At 41.2% G+C, this 19,341-nt stretch overlaps 3 protein-coding genes across 3 annotated transcripts; 1 reads left to right on the plus strand and 2 right to left on the minus strand.

Moving 5' to 3' along the window:
* Positions 1–1,542: 1,542 nt before the first annotated feature.
* LOC4340331 (ABC transporter C family member 13) lies at positions 1,543–15,067 on the plus strand. The gene is made up of 36 exons (XM_015787810.3): positions 1,543–1,653; positions 1,783–1,823; positions 1,953–2,037; positions 3,097–3,261; positions 3,362–3,490; positions 3,704–3,804; positions 4,473–4,542; positions 5,026–5,277; positions 5,774–5,843; positions 6,227–6,287; positions 6,862–6,949; positions 7,470–7,588; positions 7,679–7,776; positions 8,114–8,180; positions 8,388–8,505; positions 8,590–8,706; positions 8,789–8,869; positions 8,968–9,213; positions 9,616–9,717; positions 9,793–9,860; positions 9,986–10,117; positions 10,229–10,376; positions 10,450–10,736; positions 10,866–11,013; positions 11,102–11,277; positions 11,353–11,464; positions 11,560–11,613; positions 12,416–12,538; positions 12,688–12,786; positions 12,899–12,991; positions 13,080–13,190; positions 13,263–13,424; positions 13,573–13,760; positions 13,894–14,083; positions 14,243–14,410; positions 14,778–15,067. The coding sequence occupies exons 1-36, from the start codon at positions 1,624–1,626 to the stop codon at positions 14,856–14,858; spliced, it is 4,380 nt and encodes a 1,459-aa protein (XP_015643296.1). The 5' UTR covers positions 1,543–1,623; the 3' UTR covers positions 14,859–15,067.
* A 163-nt stretch (positions 15,068–15,230) lies between these two features.
* On the minus strand, positions 15,231–15,995 carry LOC4340332 (hydrophobic protein OSR8-like). The gene is made up of 2 exons (XM_015787817.3): positions 15,732–15,995; positions 15,231–15,616 (listed from the first exon to the last, which is right to left on the minus strand). Exons 1-2 carry the CDS (start codon positions 15,816–15,818, stop codon positions 15,473–15,475), a joined length of 231 nt encoding a protein of 76 aa, XP_015643303.1. The 5' UTR covers positions 15,819–15,995; the 3' UTR covers positions 15,231–15,472.
* Positions 15,996–17,207: 1,212 nt separating this feature from the next.
* LOC9268329 (pentatricopeptide repeat-containing protein At3g25210, mitochondrial) lies at positions 17,208–18,989 on the minus strand. Its single transcript, XM_015787815.3, has one exon. It carries the CDS (start codon positions 18,899–18,901, stop codon positions 17,735–17,737), a length of 1,167 nt encoding a protein of 388 aa, XP_015643301.3. The 5' UTR covers positions 18,902–18,989; the 3' UTR covers positions 17,208–17,734.
* Between the last annotated feature and the right edge of the window lie 352 nt (positions 18,990–19,341).

Consider the following 19,341-nt stretch of genomic DNA (forward strand, 5'->3'; position numbering starts at 1 on the left):
TCTGCCTCCCAATTTCAGCCTGAAATACATAAATAAGAGAGTAAATACAAATTCATTTTGAACCCTCTCTGGATAATCTGTGATTCTTACAGTCATATAATAGAATTATTATGTGATGTAGCTCGGCAGCATATTGCACAAGCAGCTTATTGCCCAAGAACTATCGTCGTCGTCGATGGGGTCGTCGGGATACCAACCGTCCGAGGCATCGTCGTCGTCATTGTACGAATCATCCGGCGCGGCGAGGTCGCCGTTGACGGACCCGGTGTTCCAGAGGGACCTGCTGCAGGCGCTGGACAACCTTCGGAGGGTCATCGCTGCAGTTGAGCAGTCGTACGGCGTCGAGGCGCACCTGCAACAAGCCGGCATGCTTCCCAAGAGCGCGTCCTGCAACGACGCCGACGCCGGCGGCGGCGACGCGTACGCAGCAGTCACGCGGCGCAACTCCCGCCTCATGCGCCGCCTCGAGTCGCAGCTCGTGCAGGCGCTGCCCCGGGACGGCCGCCGCTCGCCCTACTCCATCGGCCGGAGAGAGGGAAGGGATAGAGAGAAGAGGGGAGAGAGAGGATAGAGAAGAGAGAAGAGTGAGGATGGCATATGGGGCCCACGTGGGTCCCACCATTTTTTAATTATTTTGTTTGTGAAACTGACATGTGGGGCCCACGAGTTTTATTATTTTTCCGGATTTGCCACGTAAGCGCCACGTCAGATGAAAACCGAGTCAAATTAGCCACGTAGGCGCCATGTCACCCAAAACCACTATCAAAACCGTCGAGGGACCTCGTTTGCCCGATTTTCGTAAGTTGGGGGATGGGTCATACCCGGTTTTGCGGTTTAGGGAAGAAAATCAGACTGGGCGACAAATAGAGGGACCTAAAGTGAACTTATTCCATGACACAATGCCACCACAGCAAAGTCACCACAATGACACAATGCCACCACAGCAAAGTCCTCGCCTAGCCCAACCTCCCAATGCCAACCCGTGGACCAGGCCCAGCAAAGAACTACGTCTCAGAAACCGCCTTTGATGGGCCCCCGTAAGACAGTAAATCTCTCGGCCCAAACCTAGCATCAATCCGGCCCATCTCAGTCAGTGCATCTGGGCCACGTGGCGCTTCGTTTCTTTCCTCCCCTACGTGCGTGTCACGTTAGTGAACAGTCCAAAAGCCCAAAAAAGCTAGCGCCAAAAAATCAACTCCACTTCCCGGTGCGATCCGAGCTCGGAAGATTCCGTCCTGAGACACTGACCTGTGGGCCCGACGTCAGCGGGGCCCACCTTGTCATTGGCCAATCCTTCGCGTACGGCCCGCGAGTGCGGTTGCGCGGCTTTTCGCCCAAGGCCGAAAAGCACCTTTTCTCCTTCGATACTTTTCTCACCTAGGCCGAACCCTACCCCGCTGCACACGTGGACGTTGGTGCGTGGGGCCCATGTACCGTGGGTCCCACGGATCAGTGGCTCATATTCGAGGAGGAGTTGCAATGCACGGCGCGTTGAGCGAGTCGAGGGTGTCAGAACTCAGAGGAGCGGAGACGACGAGAGTCGAGAGGAGACGAGAGCGACGACGCGACGCGCTCGGGTGAGCGAGTGAGTGGGCGAGGAGGCGCGGCGGCGGCGCCGGGGAGATGGATTTCGTCTGCCCCGGCGATCCCGCGGTGAGCTTCTCCTAAAACCCTCCCAATCCCCTTCCTCCTCGTCGGAGTCGAATGCTGGAGCAGCGATCATGAGAGTTTTTTTTTTTGGTTTTGTTTTCATTTGAAGTGATGTTTTTTTTTTGGGTGCAGGCGTGGGACGGGAGGCGATTCACCCCGTGTTTCTCCGATTTATATCCTTTGGTTTCGTTCGAGAAATTTGGTGGTGTTCGTGGTCTCTGCGATGGCGGTTGATCGCGCTTCGGCTTCGGCGCGTTTGTGTTTGCGTGGTTTATTGTGTTGTTTAGGCCTTAACATTCTACGGTGTTGGGATTGAGCGGAAATGTGGTTGCGGCTGGTGCTGCCGTTGTGCTCTTCATCTCCAGGAGGAACGCGCGGAGAACTGAGGTAGTAGATCTGCTCTGTTTATTGCCCTTTGTCAGCAAAATTCACGAGTACAAACTACAAAGTCGTAGGAAGGAAATGGATAATCGGTTTTTGAATTCACAATGTCTATGGAAATCAAACTTCAGGAGTACAAAGGTGTAGGAAGTGATCACTAGCGTTAGCGGGGCATTGGCTTAATTTCCAACAAATTGTTCACATGTTTGCTGCAATTTCTTTTGTTAGGTATCTGAAGTGTGAACTAGTCATACAAATGTTTGTTTCATAGCTAAGATAACATCGTATCCAGAGTAAAAAAAAACATTGTATCAGCATGTCTCGCATGTTGGATGTGAATTGGTATTTCATATAGATGAAGCTTTTATGGTTGCATTGCTGATTGTTTCTGTTTTTGGAATGACGGTGTTCAGTAACAGATATGGTTGAGATTATAAACGGGATAGTGGAAGCTAAAGCTATTTATATTCACAACTGATGGTATGAGTTGTTAGGAACTTAGGATAGCGTGAACTTCAAGCATAATGATGTTTTTGTGCACGAAGTGGCAAAAACAGGGGTCATTCACTATACTTCTACTAAATTAAATAGAGGCCGAGATCCTTTTATTGAATACTACCTCCGTTTCAAGTTATAAGACTTTCTAGCATTGTCCACATTCATATAGATGTTAATGAATCTAGACACACATATATGTCTAGATTCATTAATATATATATAAATGTGGGCAATGCTAGAGTCTTATAATATGAAACGGAGGAAGTAACTTATTTGGACTTTGAAACCATTGGGTTTGCTTTGACTCAAGAAAATCTTATCATAATTAGTTTCAGCAATCTAGTTCGTATTCTATGTTTTTGTAGAAACAATACTTGAACGTTCTTTTTCTTGAAAAGAACAGTAGGACCAAGAAGGTCCAACTATTAATTTATTATAAATGAAAGATAAAATGAAGCACTCAAACCATGTTACTTAAGCTTGATAATTAGCATCAATTTTTGCTTTATGTTGTTTATTATCTTTTACTGAAATATTCTAATATATTAATTTTGCCTATTGCTTTAGAATGTCAGGATGGGTTTTCTGGAGAAGTGGTTTGTTTTCGGTGTGCCTGGTTTTGCAGCCTGCCTTTCTTTTCTTGAAATAGTTATGCTTATAAAGAACAAAATTGAGGGGAAAGATGTTGTGAACTACGAGTCGTTCTTCAGGTCCTCCCAGTTTCTTGTGTGGGTAAGAACTTCATTACTGTGAGTCTGTGAAGATTGTGCTCTACCTTTCCAGTCATACAAATTATTGAAAACAAACTGTTATAGTTGGTGCCATTGAATAGATGGTTGTAGGTCTTGTCTCAGTCCATGGACCTTGGTTCGTATTCTACAACCCAATCATGTGTTTCTGCTGGATTTTGAAGATTCTTCTTGAGATACCTCATTTGCAGTACAAGCTCACAGTATTAAAGGTATTTTGTTATTTTACAATATTTCTTCCTTTCCCTTTACATATTGTTCCGTTTTGATATGAATTATGACATATTTATACAATTTCTTCTGTTTTATGATATTCTTCGTGTTCATTGTAGTGTTTAACTTGACAACTGTTGCATGCAAATTGGCAAGGAACAGGTGTTCAAAATAGACATCTAATCTATTCTTTTATTTGGAACTCTTTACAGGCAGTGTTATATTTTAAGGAGATCATCTCATTCTCTATGGCAATTGTATTTGGCCTCTTTGTAGTTGTGTCTACTGTAGTGGACCAACCACACAATAAAAGGTATTTGGTTTGATCCTAATATGCCACTCATTTTCTCAATGACATGCGGGCTGTGGGGTCACGGCCCGCCATGGTACTGAGTTACAGTAGATTTCTCAAAAGTTCATCAGCAAATAAGTAATCCTTTTAAATTATTCTTCTGCACGATTCTGTTATCTTTAGCAACTGCAAAAGTAATGCTCCCAATTGTCAGATGTCAATTGCCAACTGTCAATTTGAGCTTTGGTCAATCATATGTAACTCGAAGTGTAAATTCTGCTGTTTATGCAGAGGTAGCCGGTTAAACGTTAACCGAACATATCCTGGGTTTTAAGTTATACTTGGGAGCTATACATATTGTTTGTCAACTCTAGCTAAGTCATGAATATGTAGGGTATGCAACTTTTGATTAGTAGGTATTATTAGTAAGCTCATGTGCCATGTTGTATCGTGCATGTGAAGTTGATGCAATGAGGCAAAGTTAACTATAGACGAAGTTATTTCTTTTGGAGCCATGAATCCTGATGCATTTGTTCATGTCCTTCCCTTTAACCTAGGCATATCAGACTTAGTTATTACGGGAACAACAACCTAGCTACTCTTTTGTTTTCTTCGTTACATATCTAATGGTTAATGATCCTGTTCCTCACAATTTCTCTAAAGCTGCTTTTAAATCCATGCTATTTTAGAGAAATGAACTCTATTGAAGATCCCCTTGTTCCAGATGATGAAAAAGCTGAGGCTGAAGTGACCAACTTGGTATGTTATTTTTGTCATGAGCTATTTGGGTTTCTGTGTACAATCAAACCATTCTACCCAGATCATAATGTTTATGTTGGTTAGCGTTGGTCCTACATTAATCTTATCTAACTGTCTGAAGTAAATGTGAGCTTCTTGCCCTAGGAAATACATTATTTTTAATACGTCTGTAGAATGTTATTTGTGTGTTGCACGGCAGGCATGTTTAACTGCAAATGCTAGAGCACCAATTTCTGGAAATTACAATCGTAAAGCTGACAGGTTACAAATTTTTGCATAGAATGTACATTTGTGATGGCATGGTGGTAATAGTGGAATCAAATGTAATGGTCCTGCTGACTTGTAATTCAAACCTGCAAACATGTTATAATTTAATTATTTTGAATTTGAACATTTGCACGCTCTTCTGTTATATTCATTTCTTTCTATTGAGAAAATTAAACTGTCCAAATTTTGAATGTTTCATATGCTTTATCCTCTCAGGAAAATAACCAAAGTATCTGGGAGTTGTTGACCTTCAAGTTCGTTAATCCAATGATGGATATTGGGATCACAAGACAACTCGATTTCACTGATCTACTTGAATTGCCAGTTGAGCTTAGAGCTGCTTCCAGTTATGAGAAACTTCTGTCTTCGTGGACTGTTGAACATCAACGTCACCATGCTGATTCATCTCTACTTAGAGCCATGTCTAATGCTTATGGATGGACTTACTTGCGTTTGGGACTGTTAAAGGTACTTCTTTTTCCTTATTATCGAGCAGGTTGGCATAGTAAATGCATGCTGCTAGATATGCACTGAAGGTACCTTTATATAAAAATGAACTAAAGGTGTGGGATTCTACTTTCTGAAATTGCGTTAGGAATTTATGATAAAATAGTTGATGATCTCTTTTATATCACCCTTGTTATAACAATGTTGCCTATCTGACTTGATTAACCAAAGTAGAAAAAAACATGCATTACTTGCTGGGATGGTCTTCTTCTACATGCTTTAGAACAGACATAATATGTTGCGAGATGCTAGAAGGTCAATAAAAAGGGGGTTAGTGAACTCTGTTTAGACTCAAGACATTCCATTTTGTGTAATGAATGTTAACAAAGTTTTTTTTTTGGAAAATAGACACGAACCCTTATTTGCAAACATATGATCATACATTCATACAGCAAGTCTGAACGGGTGCAGAATGTGTTTATTCTCTGATACATTATATTTTTTTTCATGCATGCAGGTGATAAATGACAGCATTGGTTTTGTTAGCCCACTTTTACTCAACAAGTTTATAAAATTTCTTCAACAAGGTATCATCCTTTTAGAAGGTTGCAGGGCTGATTATTAATGTTTTTGGAGGCAATAACTGCTATATTCAATTTTGGCACTAAAAATTGGCAGTATGTATGGTTAGTTGAAGTTTTCCTTTAGTTCACTTCATATGGTCTGTGTCAGGCAAACCAAACATCATTTTCAACCTTTAGGACTCTGCTGGTAGTTCTCGTAGAAGCAGATTGTATATTTGGTCTTTCAAATCCATAAAATATGTATATAGAGGTCTTCTTGTAAAGAAACACTATAGTTGTTTAAAGCTCCTTATCTAATTAGCATCTACTTTGCTGGTTTATTTTTGCTATTTAATTTTCAGCAACGTTAATAAACCAATCTGCATCTGTTTTTCTACATTTCTCAGGTTCTGGTGGTGCTGATGGATATATTCTTGCCATTTCCCTAGGATTAACTTCCATTATCAAGTATGTCTTGTTACCAGAAATAAGTTTGGCTTCCCCATATCCATGTATTGTAAATTTGTGCATGATTTTTGTGCACCCTAAAACTTAGATACTTCTAAACATCTCTTTTTAACTCCTTTAGTTTTGAATGTATAGAGATAGTATCTGAACCTATTAGATATAATATACACTGGTAACTTATGAGGTTTAACTGAAACTTCAACAATATTATCCATTAAGAGTGTTTATGTTGATGCTTCAACTCTAGTTCTGATCAGTTTTAGGTATTGAAATTTTGTCTCTGGTAAATCTGAACTTTATTTTTTTTTTTTGGAAAAACTAATCTTCATTTTTTTTTTTTGCAAATTCCACTTTAATTTTTCTGCAAATTCCACTTTTAAATTTTTCTGCGAATTCCACTTTTACAAGGTATGTTCAAATCCTCGTTGAGTTGGGCATGCCAAATGTTGACACAAATGAATTGTTTTTACCTTTTCAATGAACAGTTTTTTTTAATGAAAAGCTCTGTCACTCAGTTATGTATCACCTCATTTATTATCATATGTTTTTTTACATTCTTGTTCACATTCACTAGGTCGTTTTTAGATAGTCAGTACTCCTTTCGTCTAGCTAAGCTAAAGTTGATGTTACGATCAAGCATCATGGGAATAATTTATCGGAAGGTATGACCATTCCTATTCTTTACCTGTAAGTGTTATCCTATATATTTTTTTAAAGAAAAAGTCAAGCAATTCAAACATGTCCTGTCTATTTGCGTTGTACAATAATTACCCCTTTAGTCAATGTGCAAAAATTTCACACATATTTTTGCATTAAGAAGAGGTATCAAACAGGCAACATCTGGTACAAACACTGAAATTATAGGGAGAGGAGAAAAAGTCTGAAGGGTGCTCTAGCAACACTAAGAGTACAAACTTGTTGGACTTTCTTAAGCATGGCTGATCTTGTTCTTTGATAATACCACAATGTAGTATCTAATTGCACTCCTAAAAATAATGCATATGCAGTTATGCATCGTTATTTTATAGTGTATAACTGCGGTAGCATATCTTTTATGATTCCTGTATATGTCCTCTTGTTCTGCCAGTTCAACGCTGGAGGCTCGAATTTTTTAACACCTTCCATACTAAACTTCAAGCATAATTTTTGCGTTACTTATTATGTATGGACCTTAAAAAACAGTGCCTATGTCTCAGTCTATCTGAGCGTTCTAGGTTTTCTGAAGGAGAGATTCAGACCTTCATGTCTGTTGATTCTGACCGCACAATAAACTTATGTAACAGCCTTCATGATGCTTGGAGGTATCCTTTTTCTTTATCTAATGTTTGCCTATTAAGGAATTGACTCGTGCCACATTATTTGATGAGTTGTGTGGTTTGGCATCTTCTTAGCTTGCCATTGCAGATAGGAGTTGCTCTCTATCTATTGTATACTCAAGTGAACTATGCATTTTTATCTGGATTGGCAATAACAGTCATACTAATGCCAGGTACTGCTTGATTTTCCATGGTTCTTCTGTATATTTCAAGAGGTTTGCCAGGTCATGCATTGCAACTTTATGCACATATCATTCTTTGGTCCCTTGCTTCATTCATCTCTTTTGTTTGCAATACATTAGGGGTACATGATCCTATGCTAAATGAAATACATGTATGTATGAATATTAAAGCTACTCTGGTTACTTTTTAGTACACGAATTATGGTACTCCTTGATATAATCAATAGTTCAAGATTATGCTCATTTTTTATTCAGAATATTATTCTAAGTTCCTAACATATCCGTATTTTCTTGTCCTTTTCTTGTAACCAATGCTGTACATGCACAGTGAACAAATGGATCTCTACAAGAATAGCTCACGCGACAGAAAAGATGATGAAACATAAAGATGAGAGGTGAGACCAAAAATCCGTCTAAGTTTGTTTTTGGGGAGCTTATCTGTTATGTTGCAGTGTTCTCTTCTTTCTATTGGCATATCACGATGAGATATATATACTCACAAATTATTGTAAGAAAATGAAAAATAAGAATAGAATCACGAAATTTGATGGATTTATGCAATACTGACTAATTAGGCACAATCGATATTTTTCCATGAACAGGATAAGTTGTGCAGGAGAACTGTTAGCACATATTAGAACAGTGAAGATGTACAGCTGGGAGAGATTATTCACTCAACGTTTGGTGGAAAGAAGAGAATTAGAAGTGAAGCATCTTGCGGTGTGCAACTTCTCATTATCAATTTTCCTTTAATTAGTTACATTTATATGTGAAACTCACAAGTGTCTCCTCTTTCCTAATAAGACTCGCAAATATCTGGACGCTTGGTGTGTCTATTTCTGGGCAACCACACCAACATTGTTCTCTCTTTTCACCTTTTCCATATTTGCTATAATGGGCCACTCGCTGGATGCTGCCACGGTAAAACAATATCCTGATGATATGTTTGGACACATGCAATCAGGGTAACAAATCATTCTGATACATGTATTCCTTCTTACAGGTCTTCACTTGTGTTGCACTGTTCAACACATTGATACCACCATTAAACTCATTCCCATGGGTTATTAATGGAATGATTGATGTAAGTCGGACAGCCAATTTCTGTCATTACTATGCTAGTGCTAACTGTAACACTGGCAACACTGCTAACCATATCTGTATCCTTTGGTGTTATTGTAGGCTGTTATCTCTAGCAGAAGGTTGAGCAAGTACTTATCCAGTCCAGAGAAGCGTTCTTCTGCAATACCTGTCTCAGCTGATCTTTTAAAGCATTGCAATACTGAAACAAATGTCAATGCCATGGCTGTCATTCTTCGTAACGTTTGTTGCTCTTGGTCTAGCAGTTCTATTGTTGAATCGAGCATGATTTTGAGAGACGTATCTCTGGAGCTACAGAAAGGAATTTTTGTTGCAATCATAGGAGAGGTATATTATTTTAACTGATGTAGATAATATTTTATTTTTCCTGCTAGAGTGCATTTTTTATGGACATAAATAGCGTTTTTCTTTCAGTTGGTGAAACTGAATATCTCTTGGATAACACATCACTGGCAGAAAATTATATTTGAATTTGCTGCTATACCACCAGTAAACTTTCTTAAGTGTCCAAGGCCCGTGTTCTTCTCTCCACTTTTGCTGCCTCTTTACTATTCTTCTAATACCATTCCATGAGCTTAACTTCATCAATGTCGCGAAACATTTACAACCTCGAGTTTTAGGCACCTTAGTTTTGCATAAGGGATAGAAATAAACTCTCTTTTGTAAATACTTGTCAGTGGCCACTGCAGTTCTCAGTTAATTGAGGAATTACATTATGCCCACTTGCAGGTTGGTTGTGGCAAATCATCTTTGCTGAACTCTATCATCGGAGAAATTCATGTTACCAGTGGTTCCATTACCTCCTATGGTTCAATTGCATATGTACCACAGGTTGTACTTCTTGATTTAGAAATTTCTTCAGTTTTGTAGTTCAACTTGGTAAAGCATGTCGCGGATGTTGTGCAGGTGCCTTGGATACTGTCTGGTTCATTGCGAGATAATATTTTGCTTGGAGAAGAATTTGATCCAAGGAGGTACCTTTACTCGTTTTGATCACTTTGTTTTGTTAAGGTTATGTTTTCCAAAACCTGAAACGACCGTCGACCGGTGTTTATTGTTTTGCATTTTTAATCAGTATTGCGTGTCAATGTTCATACAGGTACGAAGAAGTGATACATGCTTGTACCCTTGATGTTGATATCTCAGCAATGGTTGGGGGAGATATGTCACATATTGGAGAGAAAGGTCTTAACTTATCTGGTGGACAAAGAGCCCGTTTAGCCTTAGCAAGGTCAGATTTTTTTTTTAAAGGAATTAGCAAGGTTATATGTTAACAATGTTGTGCAATTGACATGGGAAAGTCCAAAAGTATGTTCTAACGCTATGATCTTTACCCTTGCAGGGCTTTGTATCATGACTCTGATGTTTACTTGTTTGACGATGTACTTAGTTCAGTTGACTCACAAGTTGCTTCGTATATCTTGGAAAAAGCCATTATGGGGCCCAAAATGAAGAGAAAAACACGAATATTAAGCACCCACAATCTTCAGGTAATATTTATTTAATCACGCCCAAACAAAGTTAGGTCCATCAAAAGAACAACACCATTCCCTTGTTCTTCAGGCAATTTCCGCAGCAGATATGATAGTGGTCATGGCTAATGGGCTTGTTAAGTGGTTTGGGACGTTGGACTCTTTCTTAGCAACTCCATACTCGACACTGTCTAAGCCAGAGAGTTCAAGGGTTATCTCATCAACATTTTCTGAGAAAAACAAAGGAGTGAGCGTCGCCCATGAATCCGAGACTAATGGCCTGATTGACAATGACTCAGTAGTTGATCACGAGGAACAAAGAGAGCAGAATTCTGTAGAGGCCAGGAAAGAAGGCATGGTAGAGCTTAGTGTGTACAAGTGAGTGATTTTGTGTAACTGGTTATTTATTGCATTGAATAATAGAAGTTATTTTAACTGAGGTTGAATAATAGAAGTTACATAGTCTTAGTACTACATGCAATCCAAAATGGTGTTTATGCTTTGCAGAAAGTATGCAGCATTCGCGGGATGGTCAATTGCTTTTCTGATATGTCTAAGTGTGTTCTTAATGCAAGCATCTCGTAATGGCAATGATCTTTGGTTAACTTACTGGGTCGATACCAGCACAGCTTCCTCACGCACAATATTTTATCTGGTAAGCTTGATCTCCATTTAAATACAGAACAATTGATACCACAATCATCATTGTGCATTTATGCTGATTCAGGTTTTGATCTATGCAGACTATCCTTGCTGCGTTTGGTGCATTGAACTCTTTTTTCACATTGGGAAGGGCGTTCTCTTTTGCATATGGTGGTCTCTGTGCAGCAATTCAAATACATGCTGATCTTCTTAATAATCTAATCGGTGCACCAGTTTCATTTTTTGACCAAAATCCTAGTGGCCGGATACTGAACAGGTTGGTATTCTGTTATCGTTAGTAAGCTCCAAAGGTTTAGAAATTGACCCTTGATGAGACTTTACCAAATTACAGATTATCCTCAGACCTATATGCCATTGATGATTCTCTTCCGTTTATCCTCAACATATTCGTGGCAAACTTCTTCAGCTTGCTTGGTACTCTGGTTGTAATATCTTATTCACAGGTAAATATGGAAACATATTTGCTGTATATGGGCCAATCATGTATTCGAAGAAACTAATTCACTTAACATTTCATCCATGTAATGTTCCTACACAGGTTTCATTCTTACTGATCTTAGTTCCTCTCTGGCTTATCTACAGAAATGTACAGGTACATGTTATCCTCTTTTTTGTTCTGTGATAATGCCACTTGCATAATTTTGTGTTGAGCCTTTGTCTGTAGAGTACTAATATCCATGGTACTGTACTGTAGCATATACCTTCGCCCCAATAACAGATTTTTTTAGTACTCGGCTTTATCAGTTTTGTCCTTTCTTTTTTTTGTCCAAAAAGTTTTATCCTTTCTTTTTCTGCTAATTGCACGATGCACATTCTTCCAATATTCTAGATGCGTTTCATCTGGTGATAATTGACTCAGCTCTGACGATAACAAGTTCTGTTGCATAACATTAACTAATAAGATATTGCAGGAAGCTAATGTGCAGTGCTGCACGAGTGTTGTATCTTGATCTTCTGAACCAGAATTCATTTACAGTGCAGTGTCTGATTCTTATTTTGACTATAGTTGATAATGATTTATTATTTTTTTTTTGCCGGGTCGGCGAAGGAGCCGACCAAATTTCATTAAGATTGAAAGGGGGAATAAGTACATATTTTACACGACATTATACTGTCGGTCCAGAGGTTAAGACCCCTGGAAACAGGAGTGGGGAGGGGAAGCAAAGAAAGAAAAACTGCGGTAATGCTAGGGCTACTCCTCACAACTTTCAAATACCCCCGCAGCTCTCCAAACTGCTACTTCCTCTTTGATGTCTGCCACTAGGTGCTCTGCTGTTTTGCTCTTTTGATCAAAGACTCTAGCATTCCTCTTTGATGTCTGCTGATAATGATTTATCACACTATATACGTTTTTACGTTCTACTTTTGGAGTAACAAACTAATGATCAGTGCAGTTCTATTATAGGTCTACATCACGTGAAGTACGACGACTTGACAGTGTTGCTCGTTCACCAATATATTCATCTTTTACAGAGACACTTGATGGTTCATCAACAATAAGAGCATTTCAAAAAGAAGTATGTCAACTGCATCTAGACTTTTTCTGAAATGATACTAAATTTACCCGAACATTTACATACAAAATTGACTGTTAGAACATTGTTCGCTAGTGGCAATCGCTGGCATGGTTTGTTTGGGATACTGACCGTGGTAGTATAACATATAGGGATTCTTCTTAGAAAGATTCATCCAACATGTGACACTATACCAGAAAACATCCTATTGTGAACTGGTTGCTGGTCTGTGGCTCTCATTGAGACTCCAGGTATCACTCTTGTCAGATGACTAACATCCATCGTCTACCATGGAATCAAGAATTTTTCTACATCAGTTAAGCATATATCACAAACACTGCACTGACCAGCAAACTACTTCAGTTGTTGGCAGGTTTTATAATTCTGTTCATCGCCATTATGGCCATTGTTGGCTTCAATAGTAAATCTGTTATTAATTTTGGTACACCTGGACTGGTAGGTTTATACACACACTGATTTCATGATTATCGCTATCTAGATATGTTCCAAGTATCTAGAGAATAAGTATAAATATATACTGCAGGTCGGCCTGGCGCTGTCATATGCCGCACCCGTTGTACCATTGTTGAATGGCTTCTTAACCACCTTTACAGAGACAGAAAAGGAAATGATTTCTGTTGAGAGAGTTGTTGAGGTAAAAGTAGAACCTGAACTTACTTTCAGTGTGTTATCATCTTTTGCTCTAATAATTCAGTGTTGTTAGCAGTATGTTGGCATACCTCAAGAAGAACTTCATGGATCGGAATCCCCTCACAGTGGCTGGCCAACAGAGGGGAACATTGAGTTTGAGCGTGTTACTCTAAGGTACAAGGAGGATTTACCCCCGGCTTTGAATGATGTTTCGTTCTTTATTTCATCAGGCATGCAGGTATGACGGTACCAATGCATTCTTGTTGAATCTTTTTTATGGAGTCATCAATAAATCTGCCCCCTGGCTTATCAGTTTGGACTAACTGGGCAATTGAGCAGGCAAATCCACTATACTGAATATATTTACTCCCTGGTTTATGAATTAGGTTGGAATAATAGGGAGGACTGGAGCAGGCAAATCCAGTATACTGAATGCACTTCTTCGTTTAGCTCCAATCTGTAATGGCCGCATCTTAGTAGATGACTTTGATGTGGCCAAACTTGCTGTCCGAGATCTTCGTGGACATTTTGCAGTAGTCCCACAGAGCCCGTTTTTGTTCGATGGGTCTTTGAGGTAACTACTAGTCTCCCTTATTACCAGCTTCTCATGCCTCAGTCAATTTTCATGCCTGGAAAGACTGAGCGAAACATAGACACACCTATACTCAAAACTCTTTAACTTTTCTAATGACAAATGTTCATGATAGGGAAAATCTAGACCCTTTTAATAGAACAACAGATCTCAGGATATGGGAAGCTCTTGATAAGTGTCATATGAAGACAGAGATTGAATCTATAGGTGGACTTGACATCCATGTGAAAGAAAGTGGTGCGTCTTTTTCAGTAGGTCAGAGACAACTCCTGTGTCTTGCCCGTGCTATCCTTAAATCATCCAAGGTATACTACTTTACAATTTGAACATTGCTTGTATTACCATGTTATTTTGGATGTTTTATCAGTTTTTATGAGCAGCAAAACTTGTATCAGATTTTAAGTTTCGTGTTGATGAATGTGTCACTTTTGCTCAATGAAGTTAAAGTTGTCACTATTTTACAGATACTCTGCCTTGATGAATGCACAGCTAATGTTGACAATCAGACAGCCTCCTTGTTGCAAAATACTATTTCTGCTGAATGCAAAGGCATGACAGTTCTGACGATAGCACATCGAATTTCAACAGTGATGAAGATGGACAGTATTCTAGTTCTTGATCAAGGAAAATTGGTAAGTGCCACCATTAAATGATCAAGGAGATTTTTAATTTCTTAGGGGAGAGGCTAACACAGGAGTCATAAGTTCATAACATTATATTAACATAGATGCCATAATAACTCTTCACTACAAGAACCAAGCGATAATATAAACGAGAAGGGAGGTTCAAAAATATGGTTCAAAAATATGCACTTCCAACTACCTCCAATCGGAAATATTTGACGCCCAGCACTGCTGCGATTAGCGGCATCAGCCTCAAATATTGCCTGGATGGAGTAGTTACCATCACGGCAAATATCATTCCTCTGCAGCATGATTGTGCTTTCTTGAAATGCTCCTTAACATGACATTATCTAACTCATTTTTTCTCCAAATTTAGGTTGAAGAAGGAAACCCAGAGGTTCTTGTGGATGACAAATTCTCAAGATTCTCACGATTTGCCAAGGCATCTAACATGTGATTCTAGGTTAACATACTCTGATGGTCTAGTTTTTCTGCTAACTCCCCTTGAGCAGATGTACTAGACACGTTAGATCAGCTGCAATTTTACATCGATAGCTGGTAGGGAACATAAACTCTGATCATCTAGCTTATCATTAGTCATTGAAAAAGAGATTGAAGAAAATGTTTCTTTCCCTTGAAAAATTAAATTTGGGCTAATGTTCGATCCGGATGATTGCAAAATTGATTGATCACTGAAAGGGAAGATTCTTATCTCTGTCGAAGAACTCTAGGGCTAAAAAAAGGCAGGTTATCAGATAGGAGTACTAGTTACACTCAATTCTCTTAGCATGCCAAATCCTCATTTCAGGCTGTCAATAAATTCAGCAACTGAAGAACAACACAAGTTGAGACTTGAGAGCAATTGATCCAGCAATCAAACGGTCACAGTAACACAGTTGAACTACGGTAACAAATTCCGACCCGATTCGACTTGTCCAAAGGCTGCAGATGTGCTAGTACCAGTTTACAAATTGAAGGGTGGAACAGGAGCAGATATAGGTAATAGGACTAGGAACAAGGATATGCTTTCCAGGAGCTAAATTAATCACCTACTAAGTACTCCACAGATGGTCAGGCGACGTAGATGTATTCGTCGGGGTCGACGCGGCGGCGGCGTTCGCGGTCGGGGTCGACGGAGACGATGACGTAGACGGCGTAGAGGACGCCGGGGAGGTACCCGAGGATGGTGAGCAGCACGCTAATCCAGAACTCCATCTGCTCCCTCCCAACAACGCCAAGAGAAAAGAAAGAAATCATCAGAGGAATTAATAAATAATTAATCAGCTAGGGCAGAGGAGAGGAGAGGAGGGGATCGGATTAGGGTACGGACGGTGCAGCAGCCATGGCGGAGGCAGACGCCGAGCGGTGGGAGGAGGATGGCGCAGAGGATCTCCAGGCACCGGCAGCAGCAACCCATCGTCTTCTCCTCCTCCGGCCGCCGCCGCCGCCGCGCGCTCTCGGTCTCGCTCTCGCCGGAGTCGGAAGCGGGACGCGTTCTCTTCTCTTCTCTTCTCTTCTCTTGCTGTTTGCTGGACTCGTGACGCCGTGCGTTTCGCGGAAAACAAATAAACGAAAAAAAAAAAATCCTACCGCTATCTTCCTTCGTGGGTGGGTACTAGTTTTGATCACACCACGCGGAAATAAAAATATTAGATTGGCCGTTGACGGATCGACGGGACGCAGCTTGCCACGACGTCTGCTTAGCGTCGAAGGTTTCTTGGTTTGCCAGCTTCAAAGAAAGCTGCAAAATTGGGGGGAGAGAGAGAGAGAGCGGAACAACGTGCAACAGGAACGACGAGAGCCGATCGAAAACTGTAAAATTTTGAGGTTTCGACACGGAAATTAAGCAAATTTCAAGTGAAATTTCATATATTTTCAGATATTCAAATTTGAAACAGTAGGTTTGACCAAAAATTAGCGAAAACCATCTTACCTCTAGGGGTCAGGATCTAGCGTTCAATCAAAATGGTGTACACTGCGCACAAGCAACTGGAAGGTACAATTTTTTTTTTCAATCGAATGTGAACCATTCGAGTTAATGGATTGTAAAATAGAAATTGCAGCTTCATTGCAGGCTCTGCCGATTGGCATGTGGGAGAAATGGAGGTTTAATTTTCTTTCTTTCAGATGCACACATGATCCATTGTGTCCATGTAACGCAGGTTAGATTCATTGCCATACAAATTTACAAACAACGGGCATACGTAAAAACTCGGTGGGATACTGTGATGGCACATGCTCAGCAATATATTGGATTTTATGCTGATTCACTTCGATTAGGATGATAACATACTGACACAGCTGATTAACAACAGATTGGCGCCTCAAGTATCGTAGACCAAGGGCAACAATTGTTTTCAGACAAAAGTTAGGTTGGTACTGCAACTGGCACCTCTGTCACAACTGGTACTATCTCTGAAGAAATATGTTATATGTATTAATCCATAGATAAGAGAGGATATAACCTGGCTTCACTCACTGATTAGTTTGCTGCTTCTATTGCTGTTTAAAAACAAAATCATTAATCTTGATACAGTTAAAAAAAAAAAGTCGTTTTGCTAATGTCGGACTGTGAAGTTGCTTCCATCACATAGTCTATCTGTAAGTATAGTTTAGCATGAATGATCCTTAGTATATATCCAGCCCACAATTTGCTTGTCCAGGGGGTAGTTTCCTACTTGCAGTTGCAGAGTCAATGTTAGGGTTTGGACACTCAAAATCCTGATATGAAGGAGAAACTGAACTTTTAGTTGTATCCTCACATAAGAGTTGTACTATACACGGGAGCATTCTGAAACATGAAAAGGGCACATGATTGTTGTAGATATATATGTAATATCAATTTATATCTGTATAATGAACAATTGCTCTTTGGCATAAAATATTCATCACTTAGGTATTGAACATTGTGAGAAAAAACAACTAAAAATGTACTGACTTGCTAAAAATTTGTTGCGTAGCTGCTCATATCATATATGATACCTGAAACAACTTTCTCTGCATGATTTACTCTAGAAATTGCCCTTTTAGCCGTGTTTATCAGCTATCACTAGACACCAATCAACAATAGTTGCCATACGCTCGCACGGAATTTTGATCCCACCTGCAAGACATTTGCAGATTTCTCCAACCCCTTGGCTTTGAATCAGCCATACCCACATTTGCTTGTGCAAATTGGAGTCAATCAGTTAATCCCAGAGTAGCTCCTCTGCATCAATTCATCTTGAATATTCAAGCAGAGGTATGCAGTCTTCTCAGGCAGCCATCAATTCGATCTTTTTATGCCTATGATCACCATCATACAATGCAAATCAATCCATTGATCAAAGCATTTCAGTCATCAGAACGCTTGTCACAGGGAGAAACCCTATCCTGATGTGGTTGAGAAATCCAGTGCAACCCATCAAGCAATTCTGAGTACATCCTCTGGTCTAACGGCCCTCGCTTCCTCTCCTTCAGCTCCTCCAGCAGCTCGAACGCATCCTCTGCGCGCCCAGCCCTGCACATCTCCTCCATCAGTGTCCTGTAGGTGATCATATCTGGCTTCCTCTTGCAATCCAGCATATCTATAAGAACATTTCTTGATTCCTCAAATCTCCACTCCAACGCTAGCGCTGACACGGCCGTCATGTACACGCCACCAGTCGGCACAAATCCCTTCTCCCTCGCCTCCCGAAAGTACACCATTCCTTTGTCAGTCCTGCCCTTCTGGAACATGGCCTTGACAATGTAGCCATAGGTGAACTCATTGGCCTCACAGCCGTATAGCGGCATTTCACGGAACACCTTGAGTGCATCGTCTACCTCAAGGCACCGGGCATAGGCCTTGATGATTAGGTTGAGGAGGAAGGTGTCCGGGACCACGCCGGAGGCCTTCATCTGGCGGGAGAGGGACCGGACGGCGTGGAGGTAGACCATGGACGCCGGCGGGCGGCGGACGCGGCGCACGACGGAGGTGAGGAGGAGCGTGTAGGTCTCGACGTCCGGGCGGCAGGCGGCGGATGCCGGGAGCGACCGCATCTTGTTGAACATGTCGAAGGCGAGCGGGAAGAGGCGGCGGCGGGCGCAGCAGAAGCGGAGGCAGGCGTTGAAGAGCCGGAGGTCGGGGCCGCACGCCCCGGCGAGGACGTCGTAGACGAGGTTCTCCGCGGCGGCGGGGCGGCGGCCGGAGGAGGCCGCGGTCAGCGCCGCGAGGTAGGACGCGGGCGCGTGGCGGAACCCCGGGCGGAGCGCCGCCCACCGGAAGAGCGCGAGCGCGAGGTCCGGGTCGCGCTCGGAGGAGATCGCCTCGGCCAGGTCCCCCGCCGTGAAGCCCGGCCGGAGCCGCGCGACCCACGCAGCGAACTGCTCGTCCGGCGGCGCGCGGACGGGGGACTCGGGCTCCACCACGCCCGCGGGCACTCCTCCTGCTTCTTCTCCTCCAGACGCGGCATAGGAGCTGAAGCGGCGGAGGCTGCGAGAGAAGCGGCGGGCGGCGGCGGCGGCGGCGAGGAGTGCCATGGCGGTCGGGCTGCTCCGGCTAGGCGCTTGTGGATTTGGAGCTGAGCTGCCACTGGGCCAGGCCCAATATTTGTTGCTGGCCCACTCTACGTAACCTGTTACCTGCAGCCTCCTTTAATTGGATTCATAACATAAAGGGATTTTAATTGGGTAGTACTAATGCGCGGGTGTCACCCCCCATCCCCCTAAACACACTCCTCTCCCCTTCCTCCTCCCCTACTTCTCTTCCTACTACACCATAAATTTTTAAACAAATAAAAAAAACAAACGTTAGAAAAAATTATATATTAAAAAATATTTAAATTCAAATTGAAATTCAAATTTAAATCGGATATATAAACTTTGGGTCTATAAACTTTAGGTGTATAATATTTAGATGTATAGAAATACTATATATAAAAAATATTTGAATTCAGATTCAAATTTGAATCGGATATATA

Source organism: Oryza sativa, chromosome 6 (assembly GCF_034140825.1).
Source record: "Oryza sativa Japonica Group chromosome 6, ASM3414082v1".
In the NCBI taxonomy this organism is placed as follows: Eukaryota; Viridiplantae; Streptophyta; class Magnoliopsida; order Poales; family Poaceae; genus Oryza; species Oryza sativa.

Coding starts and splice junctions, on each gene's coding strand:
- LOC4340331 (XM_015787810.3), top strand. CDS start 1,624: ATGGATTTCGTCTGCCCCGGCGATCCCGCG. Junction 8,707..8,788: donor ACTCGCTGGATGCTGCCACG/GTAAAACAATAT, acceptor TCCTTCTTACAG/GTCTTCACTTGTGTTGCACT. Junction 12,992..13,079: donor ATTTTGGTACACCTGGACTG/GTAGGTTTATAC, acceptor TATATACTGCAG/GTCGGCCTGGCGCTGTCATA.
- LOC4340332 (XM_015787817.3), bottom strand. CDS start 15,818: ATGGGTTGCTGCTGCCGGTGCCTGGAGATCCTCTGCGCCATCCTCCTC. Junction 15,617..15,731: donor TCCGCCATGGCTGCTGCACC/GTCCGTACCCTA, acceptor GGGAGGGAGCAG/ATGGAGTTCTGGATTAGCGT.
- LOC9268329 (XM_015787815.3), bottom strand. CDS start 18,901: ATGGCACTCCTCGCCGCCGCCGCCGCCGCCCGCCGCTTCTCTCGCAGC.